A 12,129-nucleotide genomic window follows, 5' to 3' on the forward strand; every position below is an offset into this window, starting at 1 on the left:
TTTGTTGCACAAAGTTTTAAATTTCTCTGCTTTCACATACATGGTTCTTTATAAAGTTACAATGCACTTAAGCTCTCACTCAGCTGACCTACTGATAAACTGTCCAATTTAAATTACTAAATATTTTCTATGACCACTTTAGAAAGGATTTCCCCGGAACCCCCCAGAAAAGTCAATGAGAGAAAATATTTCTAAAATGTCTTTTGGTTAGAAAAAGATAGCTGCATTCTTTACTATTCATTAAACTGATAGCAAGATCACACCAGTGCAGCCATTGGATCGCCCCAACAGTTGTACTCAGAAAGGAACCTTTTGGGTTGATAAGAACTTTATAGGTAAAGGTTTCCTTTTTTGCCAATAGCAAACCTTGACATGATTGAAATCCAGAAATTTGACACTTAAAGGAACAAATAGCAGCACAGGAACACCAAAAGCAATAGAACAAGAATAAATCAGAATAGCTTGTTCACTCTAAAATGTTTTTGTTCTTTCAGAAAAACCTGCCCTTGTAGCTGGCTATAGAAACTACATCTGCTTAAGAACAAGGTGGTTTTCCTTTTAGCTAGGAGCTGGTTTTGATGTGCATGTTCACCCACAAACAGTCCATTACACAATCCAGACGCCAGGTGGATACAACAGACAGGGACATGCACCATTGCTTTAATTCACTGCGCACGGCAGAGTAAAACAATCTGACAGGTCACAAGTCCCAGCTAGACCTAAGTTCTACTTTTAGTAGAAAACACTCCAATTCCCAACATCCCTCTTCTAATTTAGGCTTTTGTTTACATTGAGGTTTTTCAAGAGAAACCAATATTATAATCTCTGTTTATGCAATTCTGAACAATCACTTTTCAGATCACAATTCTATAGATATGTCTTATAAAGGAAGAAAGGAAAAGGTACTTCAGACCAGTCTTGTCTGAAACCCTTGTTTGCAAAATAAGTACTTGCACAAGAGAAAGGTTACAAATTTTAAAAGCATTTTTATTGCAGATTTTTCATATACAATATTAGTGAAACGGTTTTATTTCCAGGATCAGTCATATCTGTTACCCTACTGATATTTAACAAAACCCTAGAATTTTTAACATGAATACGTTAATCTTTTCTAAATACCTGGGGATTTGATTTGGCTAGATTTTCTATTTTAACCCATGCTTCTTCTCTTTCCTTCGATTTTAGCTTCTCTCTGCAAAAAGAAAATTTAAAAACAGAGGTTACAGAAACTTGGTGAATTTATAAGTCACAACTCACATACTATCCTTTAACAGAATAGTGACTAATTGGTTATTTCATCTGTTTAGATGCATCTTCTACCAATTTTTGATGGACAGTTTGCCCATATACATATCTAAACCATACCACACCGCTAGTTGTGATTTCAGGGCAACATTAAAACAAAAGAGTGACAATCGTCTCAAGAAAATAAGGACACTTCATTACAATAAGCTGACATTCTCAACTTGTGCACAATATGTTGCTAAAAAATACATGATTAGAGCAAAAAAAATCTTCTGCATTTAGACTGGTGTATAGTCTGAAATACTTTTGGATTCTACCTTTATAATTAACAATAAAGGACATTGTTTATTTCCACTGTTCTGATTGCAGTTTATTTAAATTTAAGTAAAATAATCACATCAATAAAAAACTATTTTGAAATTGAATAATGCTTCAATTCAATTGAAGCATTATTGAATAATTGAGGAGGGATAGCTCAGTGGTTTGAGCATTGGCCTGCTAAACCCAGGGTTGTGAGTTCAATCCTTGAGGGGGCCACTTAGGGATCTGGGGTAAAATCAGTACTTGGTCCTGCTAGTGTAGGCAGGGGGCTGGACTCAATGACCTTTCAAGGTCCCTTCCAGTTCTAGGAGATAGGATATTTCCATTAATTAATTTATTCATTAATGGTGAAATACTTGAGGAAAACAAATCAAGGGAAAGGGTCTAGTTATTGTCTAAATTTGTTTGAGAGATGTACATTCAAAGGTGATTTGCAAAGTGTGTGGGGAGGGGAATGAGCTTGTGCCCTTATGGCTTCCTTGTGGAGTAAAAAAGGCCAAAATGACCATTGAAAAGAAAGGGAATTTTTTTTTCAGCTTCTCTTCCACCTCAGAAAAATTAGGATTAAGCCTTATTCCTCTTTTTAGCTGACTAACTCCTTGGCCAGAGAACTGATGTGAAATCAATGGCAACACTTCAATTGACTTTAGTGGGGCCAGGGTTTCAACACGCAGTGGGAGCTCTCTCAGCATTCAGATGGTAAAGTAGGAGTTCTAAATATTTAAGCGTGTGTCCTCTCACGTGGTTGTATTAAATCAACACCTCCCTCCTCAAATGAATTTTAATTCATGAGCAAAAATCACTCCTTCAGTTGCTCAGGATTCAGTTTCTTGTCTGGACTCTGCCACACTCAAGGGAAAAAAAAAGAATCAAGACTTTATTTTCTAATATAAAAAATAAGTAGAATTGTTTTTACTAGAAAAATAGTACACCAAAAACTCAGTCCTATTTATCTTTTTTGCTTCTTTCTATGATGTATACATTTTTTTCATCCTTTTGCCAAAATACTTTTAAAATTTGTCTCATACTACATATTCTAGCTCACTTTCACTTAAATTTACAGGAATAACCTATATACCAGCATAAGTACCTATACCCTAGTATAACTGAGGCTACACTAGTTCGGGGTGGAGGGAAGGGATTGCATTGATTTCAAACAAATATAGTTAAAGCAGAACAAAACTATGTGTTGCTAAGCTCTTAAGGACTGCTACAGGAAGAAATCATGATATTTCATCACTTTGAAACTAAAAACATGATTCTAACCAAGATCTGCTCAAACCCCCAAATAGTCCTATGCTGAAACAGAACCACCAATAGTTTTCATTTCTATAGTTCCTTTAATCAGGATCTGAAACACTTTACAAGCAATTATTTATGCCTCAAACCACCCCTGTGAACATGCTTAGACTTATTATACCTATGGGGAAGAAGAAGCACAGAGAAATTATGTGACTCAAAGACCATACAAGTCAGTTGCACATTTGGGAATTGTCATAACTAGAAAGGGAAGGGTACAACCCTCCTATATACAATACTATAAAATCCCTCCTGGCCAGAGGCACCAAAATCCTTTTACCTATAAAGGGTTAAGAAGCTCATGTAACCTGGCTGACACCTGACCCAAAGGACCAATAAGGGGACAAGATACTTTCAAATCTTGTGGGTGGGGGAGGCTTTTGTTTTTGTGCTCTTTGTTTTGGTGGATGTTTGCTCTTGGGACTAAGAGGGACCGGACATCAACCCATGTTCTCCAAATCTTTCTGAACAAGTCTCTCATATTTCAATTTGTAAGTAATAGCCAGGCAAGAAGTATTAATTTCTCTTTGTTTTCTCAACTTGTGACTGTTCCTTTGCTAGAGGGTTTATCTCTGTTTGCTGTAACTTTGAACCCAAGGCTAGAGGGGGTTCCTCTGGGCTCTTTAAATCTGATTACCCTGTAAAGTTATTTTCCATCCTGATTTTACAGAGAGGTTTTACCTTTTCTTTTTAATAAATCCTTCTTTTAAGAACCTGACTGATTTTTCCATTGTCCAAAGACCCAGGGGTTGGGTCTTTGATCACTTTGTAACCAATTGGTTAGGATATTATTCTCAAGCCTTCCCAGGAAAAGGGGTGTAGGAGTTTGGGGGGATTATTCTCAGCCTGCCCGGGAAAGGTGGGGTAGGGACTTGGGGGATATCTGGGGAAAGGCAGAGCTCCAAGTGGCTCTCCCTAAATGTTTAACTCACTTGGTGGTGGCAGCATACCTTTTAACCTAAGCTGGTAGAAATAAGCTTAGGGGGTCTTTTATACGGGTCCCCACATCTGTATCCTATAGTTCAGAGTGGGGAGGGAACCCTGACAGGAATAAAAACCAGAAAAGTTCAAGTTTCCAATCCCCATCTCTGTTCTGACCGTACTATACTTCTTTCCTATTTATCAACAATTTATTAAATAAGTTCCCAGTACTGCTCAGTCTATCAAATAAAGGAATCTCTTGCTTTTTCCTTTTAAATTTGTATCTAGGTTAAAAATGAAATTAAGCAAAATTAAATAGTTCACTTTACAGATGGTTGTGAGGAATATGCTACAACATAGCATTAATACAAACATATCGCATTCATCATTGCATTTATGACAAAATACAATAATGCCCTGTGCATACATGCACACACACTACAAAACAATGCTGGAGGATTCTGAAAAGTATTGGGGTGGGGATGTGGGGGACGTATGGCAAATAATGCATTTAAAATAAAAGCAGGATGTAAATTAGTTATTCTCTTCTGTTGGACTTTGAGACTGGTGGTGTCACAACAATAATTTTGCAGAAAGATGGCTGCCAGCAGCAGTATTAGGTTTGAACTATTATTTTAAACACTTCATTTTAGAATACATTTCACAGTTCATGCATGCTGAGAAGCAAAAGAATCTCACCATGTGAATTTTCAGATTTTTGTGCTGAATAAAACGGGCACAACTTTTTTTTTTTTTTTTAAAAGCGAGAGTAACTTTTCAAAGTAAACAATGAAAATTCTCTGAACACGTTATTGTAGAATAAGCTGAAATGTTAATATGAAACTTACTTCAGTTTTTCTGCTTTAAATTGTTGTGTGCAGTCGTCAAACAGTTTTTGGTTCATCTCCATGAAGAGTTTCAGAGCATTGTATATCAAGCCATGTATTGTCCTAGAAGTAAAACTTCGGGTTGAAACTCACAGTACTTTAAACTTTGCTCTGCTCAACAGTAGCCAATAATTTACAAAACTAGAAAATTACATTATTTTGGAATACATAAAGACAAAACTAGTTAATGGAAGTTTCTTTTTAGCTACAGTATGGCTAATACAAATTCTAAATCATTAAATGTTCTTCATATACAGTTTACTTACTCTACAGCAGTATTTGCCACTTGTTAATGAAAAATGTTCTTCGGCAGTTCTAATTCTCCTTTATATAAAATATTGCTTTAGAAATTTAAAAGTTGATATAACTAATCAAAATAGAATTATTAGAAAAAATTAAAACTAATATAGACCTCAGCAGGTGATACATTTATACTGTCAACTGACTGAAATTCTGTAAATATTTCTATACTGATATAGAGGAGTCTCCATAATGTAAAATTTATTCTGAAAGCATAATCATAGCTATACACATATGGTAGAAATATATAAAATACTGAATCACAATAATAATAGGGGTCTTTAAAGCTAGTATTAAACTACTCCTAGGGGAATTCTGCACCACTATGCAATGCAGAATTTCGCAGAATTCCCTGTTCTGCCCCCGCAGAATTGGGGCTGCAGAGCTGCTGGCTGCAACTACGGGTCGCTGGACTCTGCAGAGCCCAGCTTGCAGTGAGTGGCGCGCCCAGCCTGGCTGGCTAGAGGCTTCATGCTCTACTTGATCCTCATTCTCCAGGCAAAGGGCAAGGAAGGGGAGGGCTGCACCACACAACGTCCCCTGGCAGGACAGTAAAGAAGCAGGGGGGAGTAAAGGCTCTAGTGGTGCTGGTGGCTGAGCTCTGGTGGGAGGGGGGTGCTGGTGTCTGGGCCGGGGGGTGCCCTGCAGCTGGGTTCTGGCGGGCGGGGGGGGGGAGAAACAGGTATTTTTAAATAAATTACCAAAAATAATTGAAACTGGAGTGATTATATTGTGTTATTTTGACAAATAAAATATGCAGAATTTTAAAATGCAGAATTCCCTCAGGAGTATATAAGCAGATTCGAAACAGCATGAAAAACAACAACAAATCTTCACCTGCATTATACAGCGCACACTGCCAGGGAAGTAAAAGTTTACTCTACAGAAGTAATCTATTATAAATTACTGATCACCAGATCAGAAAAGAAATCAGTTACATCATTAATTTGCATTATTCATGTTGGTTGCACAGTGAGCATGGGGGTGTAATGGATTTCACGACTTCACTCAGGCTCAGGACAGAATGAATGGATGGCCATAAAAAGTGAGAAAAACAACTGAAAGTAACCTATATTTACTATTCACCACACAAATCTTTTTTTAGGATTACAGTTTTTCTTTTAAAAGTAATCCAGATAATATTTTTAAAATCAATATATCAATGGATTACCTGTATCCAGTTATTGCACACACCTCCCTCAGTATACACTGAAGTTAGTGGGAGATTCATCAGGCATTACTGTAGGCCAACCAATCAGTAGTCCTCACTCCACAGCAATGAGCTATGGAACAACCACACCACACGCTCTTGCACACTAGCTCAAACAAAACTGTTTTGCAGCTGGAGTAGCTGCAGGATGGAGCTGACTAGGAGTACTTTCATGCTTGAGTATTACACTATCGTGTGGATGGAAAGGGAAAAACAAAGGCGATATGTAGACAGAGAAAGAAAACAGGAGACAAATGCTGAGAAAAGGAAGAAAAAAGAATAAGATGATTTTAATATGGATATAGTCAAATGATTATTAATGGAAAAATATGGGTCAACAAAGTTTAGACGTCAACCATCAAAATTTGTCTTTAGTAACCACTAAACTACTATGCAATACACATTTAAGTTACGCTCTATAAATAATCCAAAATAAAATATGGTGTAGGAGAAAAGCTGCACTAAAACATTTTTACAGGAAAGAGTCCACCCTCTCAAATGCATTTCCTGGGCCCTCTGATAGGTGTTCTGACATTTGCCCTCACTCATCTCCTTTCATATTGTTAAGGTCTTGGTAGAAATATTGTGAATACGCATAATGCATCTGATGAAGTGGGCTGTAGCCCACGAAAGCTTATGCTCAAATAAATTTGTTAGTCTCTACGGTGCCACAAGTACTCCTGTTCTTTTTGCAGATACAGATTAACACGGCTGCTACTCTGAAACCATGATTATACTGTAGCTACAACAGGTAATTCACAAACACAAGGCATTTTAACCCTAATTGTTTGAAACTAAAGTTCAGTACTGTTAGATAAGTAACATTAACATTTAGAAAGTCCTTTAAACATATTAACCAATATATTATTTGTACAAGAGTCTCTTACTTGTTCCAATGTGTCTTTGAATTTCGGTACAATGATGGAAACATGATGGGCAAAATCTTTGCTGCATTGTCACTGATTAAACTCATAATGTACTCATTATTCCAGTAGTATAGTGCTCGTTCTGCCACCTGAAAGACATGAAGGTAAGCACACTACTTTATCCATCTTCCAGTTAGCATTTTCATACCATAAAGTTTGCTAAACAGAACTGAAATTAGGAAATAAAATGGCTTGGAGAGAATTGATGATACCAAATATTAAGTACCAAAATATTTTAAAATTACCATCAAGAAATTCAAAGTTATGGTTTACTTTTTAATCTGGGTCAGAACTGTGTATTTTACAAACATATGGCTACAAATCATTCTTAAGAAACACGTGTCCTGTGCCCTCCATTTTATCTATGATGCAGCACATTCACAATTAAAATAGAATCCCTTGTGATCTGTTGGGGTCATGTAGGCAGTGACACTCTCCTTGCATTTAAAAAAAGGTTCTCAGTCAAGAAAGTCGGTGCCAATTTGGTACTTCTACAGTAGCACTGCAGCACAGCTAAAAAACTTAAGAACTGCTGTGATCCAAGGATCTCTTGATGCCAACTTGCAGAAGGCACAGAGGTACATAGGAATACAAGGATCCCATGTGTTCACTAAAGAATATCATGTACGGTCTCTAATGAAAGCTTGTGTCATACTAGTAATCAATCATTGTGAAATGTGTACACAGAACACACATGAAGAGTTATGTATATATTCTAAAAATAATGTTCTCTAAGAGTTAAGACAGGTCACTCAAGAACAGTGTATCTGGAGACAAACTTCTACAGGCAGGGTGTGGGGGACATTTGTCTCCGTGGTGGATCACTATGTATTGTATGTCATATGGTAGAAATGTATTAGCATTCTAAGTCAAATGTTAACGAAGAGCTGGCAGAGATTTGAGAAGGAAATTAACAGAAGGAAATAAACAGCAGGTAAACATCAAAGATATGTTCTTATGTATTTGGGGGAGCAGAGAGGCACCCTGGAATCCTTCACCAAGGAAGGAAACTGACAGTGGGATTTGCTTAATGAAAAAGGGTTCTCAGCCACGCTTGGCTGAAAATGCTGGGAAGGAACTTTGGTTGAGATAAATTTCTCTAGTCAGAAGAAAAAACGGTTGCTAACCTTTCTGTAACTGCCGTTCTTCAAGATGTGTTGCTCATGTCCATTCCACGTTAGTTGTGCACATGTCATGTGCACAGTTGCCAGAGATTTCTCTCTCGGTGGTATCCATAGGGCAGGCTCTAGCGCCCTCTGGTGCAGCACATTCATGCACTATTATAAGGGGCAAGGCCGGCCCCGCACCCTCTCAATTCCTTCTTGCCAGAGAACTCTGATAGAGTGGCAAGAGGCTGGGTCGTGGAATAGACATCTCAAAAAACAACAGTTACGGAAAGGTTAGTTACTGGTCTTTTCTTCTTCAAGTGCTTGCTCATGTCCATTCCATGTTAGGTGACTCAAGTGGTAACCAAGGAGGTGGGCTCAGAGTACATGGACATGCGGATTGCAGCACTGCTCTTCTGAACTTGGCATTCTCTCTAGCCTGCTGTGGGATGGCGTAGTGGGAAGAGAAGGTATGCAATGACGACCATGTCACAGCCCTGCAGATGTCTCAGATTGGGACCTGGGCCAGAAATGCCACTGATGAAGCTTGAGCTCTGATAGAATGGGTGGTCAAGATGGCAGGAGATGGTATGCCCGCCTGCTCGTAGCATGTATGAATAAAGGAGGTAATCCAGGATGAGATTCTCTGGGCTGAAACCGGTAGGCCATTCATACTGTCTGCTATTGCCAAGAAGAGCTGTGTGAATTTACTGAATGGCTTGCTCCTCTCAATGTAGAAGGCAAGGACACTTCTAGCGCCGCTCTCTGCATTCCTCTGTGGTTTCGGGAAGAAAACTGGCAGGAAAATAGCCTGGTTACTATGAAGCTGCAAGACCACCTTTGGAAGGAGCTGGGTGGGGGCGCAGTTGAACCTTGTTCTTAAATAACATTGCATACAGTGTTTCTGAGATAAGGGCCCTAATTTCTGAGACCCTCCTGGCTGAGGTAATTGCTACAAGGAAGGCAACCTTCCAGAGAAATACGACAGAGGGCATGATGCTAGCAGCTCGAAAGGAGGGCCAGTGAGTCTGGATAGGACCAGGTTAAGACCCACAGTAGAATCGATTCACAAATTTGATGGTAAAGTCTCTCTACCTCTTTAAGGAAGTGAATGGACATCTCATGCGAGAAGACCGACCTACCGTCCACCGAAGTGTGGAAGACTGAAATTGCCACTAGGTGTACCTTGATAGATGTGAGCGCCAGACCCTGTTGCTTAAGATGGAGCAAGTATTCCAGCACAGCTGGAGGGATGACTGAGTTGGCGAGAGACCTCGTTGAGAAGACCACACCAAGAAACGCTTCCATTTGGCTAGGTAAGTAGTTCTAGTGGACAGTACCTAGCAAGATCAAGCGAACTTGCTCTGAACAGGCCTACTCCTCTGGGTTCAACCATGGAGCATCCACGTGGTCAGGTGAAGGGCCCTCAGGTTTGGGTGGAGTAAACCGCCGTGGTCTTGTGAGATCAGATCGAGGTGGGGTGGGAGCAACAGTGGTGGTGCTACTGACAGGTCCAGCAGCATGCTGAACCAATGTTGTCGCAGCCACACAGGAGCTATAAGGACAACCCTTGCTTTTTCTTGCTGGACTTTCAGAAGGACCTTGTGTACTAGAAGTGGAGGAAACACATAGAATAGGACCTCTGTCCATAGAAGCAGGAAGGCATCTGAGAACCTGGGCTGTGATCAGTTATGAGAAAAACTGCTGACATTTTTTGTTCTGCTTGGTTGCAAACAGGTCTACCTGGGGAGACCTCCACCTCTGGAAGATGGATCTCGTCACCTCTGGGTGAAGGGACCATTCATGATGACAGGAAAAAGACCTGCTGACGTGATCTGCGAGGGTATTCCAGGCTCCTGGAAGATGGCAAGACTTGAGGTGAATTGAGTGTTTCATACAGAAGTCCCACAGATCAATGGCCTCCTCGCACAGGGTAAAGAATCATGCTCCTCCCTCTCTGTTGATGTAAAACATGGCTGCCATATTGTCCATAAGCACTCGCACAACTTTGTCCGTGATCTGGGAAAGGAACACTTGGCAAGCTAAGCGGACTCTGAGCTCTCTGACATTTATACGTAAGGAGAGCTCTTCCAGGAACCACAGGCCCTGAGTCGAGCTTCCCAACCTAGATCGGATGCATCTGAAATGAAAGATACTGAAGGCTAGGGGGAGGGGTTTGTAAGAAGGAAAGGCCTGCAGCCACCGATCGGGGATCCTTCACCAGTCAAGGGAGACGAGGACTGGGGCGGGAACTGTAAGCACTGGGCCAACCAAGCATGCAGGGGTCTGAGGTGTGGCCTTGTGTGCCGTACCATGTAAGTGCACACAGCCATGTGTCCCAAAAGTTTGAGGGAAAATGGGGCTGTCGTTATGGGGTGGGCCTTAACCTTGGATATCAGAACCGATATTGTCTGGAATCGAGCTTCTGGAAGGAAGGCTCTGTCCTGGGTCGAGTCTAGTACTGCTTTGATAAACTCTATTCTCTGGATGGGAATGAGAGTCGACTTTTGCTGGTTTAACAGCAGGCCCAGTGCACTGAAGGTGGCTTGGACCAGGCTGATGCTGTTCTTCAGTTGAGCCTCTGAACGGCACTTGATCAGCCAGTTGTCGGGGTACAGGTTAACTCTGACACCTTGCCTTCTGAAGAAGGCCACTACCACCACCATTCTGTGAAAACCTGAGAGGCTGCTGACAGACCACAGGGGAGGACAGTGAATTGGTAATCGGTTTGGTTTACGATAAATCTGAGAACCTTCTGCGGCCTTGGAAGATGGAAATAGGCATATTTCAAGTTGAGAGCAGCATACCATTCAAGTTGGATCCAATGAGGGAATAATGGAGGCCAGGGAGACCATGCAGAACTTCAGTTTCTTGAGATAACTGTTGCGGCAATGCAGGTCCAGGATGGGTTGAAGACCCCCTTTGGCCCTCAGGATTAGGAAATATTAGGAGTAAAACCCCTCCCCTCTCAAGTTCTGATGCACCTTTTCCACAGCCCCTACTTGCAGGAGGGATTGGACCTCTTGTGCTAGAGGTTGCTTGTGAGAAGTGTCCCTAAAGAGGGATGGGGATCGGGGGTGGTGGAAGAAAACTGAAGGGTGTAATCTTCCTCCACTGTACTCAGCATGCAGTGGCCTCAGGTGATGAAGGATCATGCCAGGCTGAAGTGGTAAAGTCGGTCTGAAAACGAAAGGGAGGCAGAATCCGATGCGGGAACTGATATAATGCTCTCAGGCGTGCCTTCAAAAGTTCTGTTTGGGGCCTCTTGGATATCTGTGTGACCCTGGTAGGAGGTTGAGGTAGAGTAGGCAGTTGTCTATGCTTGTAACTCCTGCGCCGTTTCTTGAACAGGTCCTGTAAAAGCAGTGGAGCCAAGAATTGGGCCAGTTGCTGGGGCTAAGGACTGAGGCCAGGAGCATCACCTCATGACCACTGAGCAAGTCATTGTTCTGGCTTTGTGCCAGCTGCACCTAGAGCTGCTTGGAGTGAGGCCCTGGCTATGGTTTTCCCTTTCTCTCTCAGGGTAGAAAACTCTTGCCTGGAGTCCTGAGGCAGTGAATCTTTAAACTTTGCCGCAGAGTCCCAAATATTGTAATCATACCTCCCCAGCAAGGCTTGTTGGTTGGAAATATGAAGCTGTAACCAACCCATTGAATACATTTTTCTACCAAATAGGTCTAGTTTCTCTAAGTCCTCTTCCTTGGGGGAGTGGGGGGTAGGGAGAGGGAGGAGTAGCACCTTGCCTGTCCCTCTCATTGGCCACTGTGACCACAATGGACCCAGGAAGAGGGTGAGAGTACAAGCATTCGTACCCCTTGGCAGGCACACAGTACTACTTCTCTGCCCTCTTTGAAGTGGGAGGGAAAGAAGATGGTGGCTGCCATAAATACCTGACAAGACCCATATCAGCCTTG

At 41.2% G+C, this 12,129-nt stretch overlaps 1 protein-coding gene and 1 long non-coding RNA gene across 5 annotated transcripts in view; one reads left to right on the top strand and one right to left on the bottom strand.

The window, feature by feature from the left end:
- PPP2R5C (protein phosphatase 2 regulatory subunit B'gamma) overlaps positions 1 to 12,129 on the bottom strand; it is a 182,818-nt gene that overhangs the window by 12,652 nt on the left and 158,037 nt on the right. For all 4 annotated transcript variants that reach the window (XM_034767954.1, XM_034767955.1, XM_034767957.1 and 1 more), the window contains 3 exons: positions 7,071 to 7,198; positions 4,635 to 4,736; positions 1,120 to 1,192 (listed from right to left, as the gene is read on the bottom strand). In XM_034767954.1, coding sequence (XP_034623845.1) covers positions 1,120 to 1,192; positions 4,635 to 4,736; positions 7,071 to 7,198 — 303 coding nt within the window. The remainder of the gene's footprint in view (positions 1 to 1,119; positions 1,193 to 4,634; positions 4,737 to 7,070; positions 7,199 to 12,129) is intronic.
- Positions 8,568 to 10,948, top strand: LOC117876124. Its single transcript, XR_004645427.1, has 3 exons — positions 8,568 to 8,685; positions 9,320 to 9,531; positions 9,953 to 10,948. It is a non-coding gene; the product is annotated as an uncharacterized LOC117876124 (long non-coding RNA).

Source organism: Trachemys scripta, chromosome 4, assembly GCF_013100865.1.
Source record: "Trachemys scripta elegans isolate TJP31775 chromosome 4, CAS_Tse_1.0, whole genome shotgun sequence".
Lineage (NCBI taxonomy): Eukaryota > Metazoa > Chordata > Testudines > Emydidae > Trachemys > Trachemys scripta.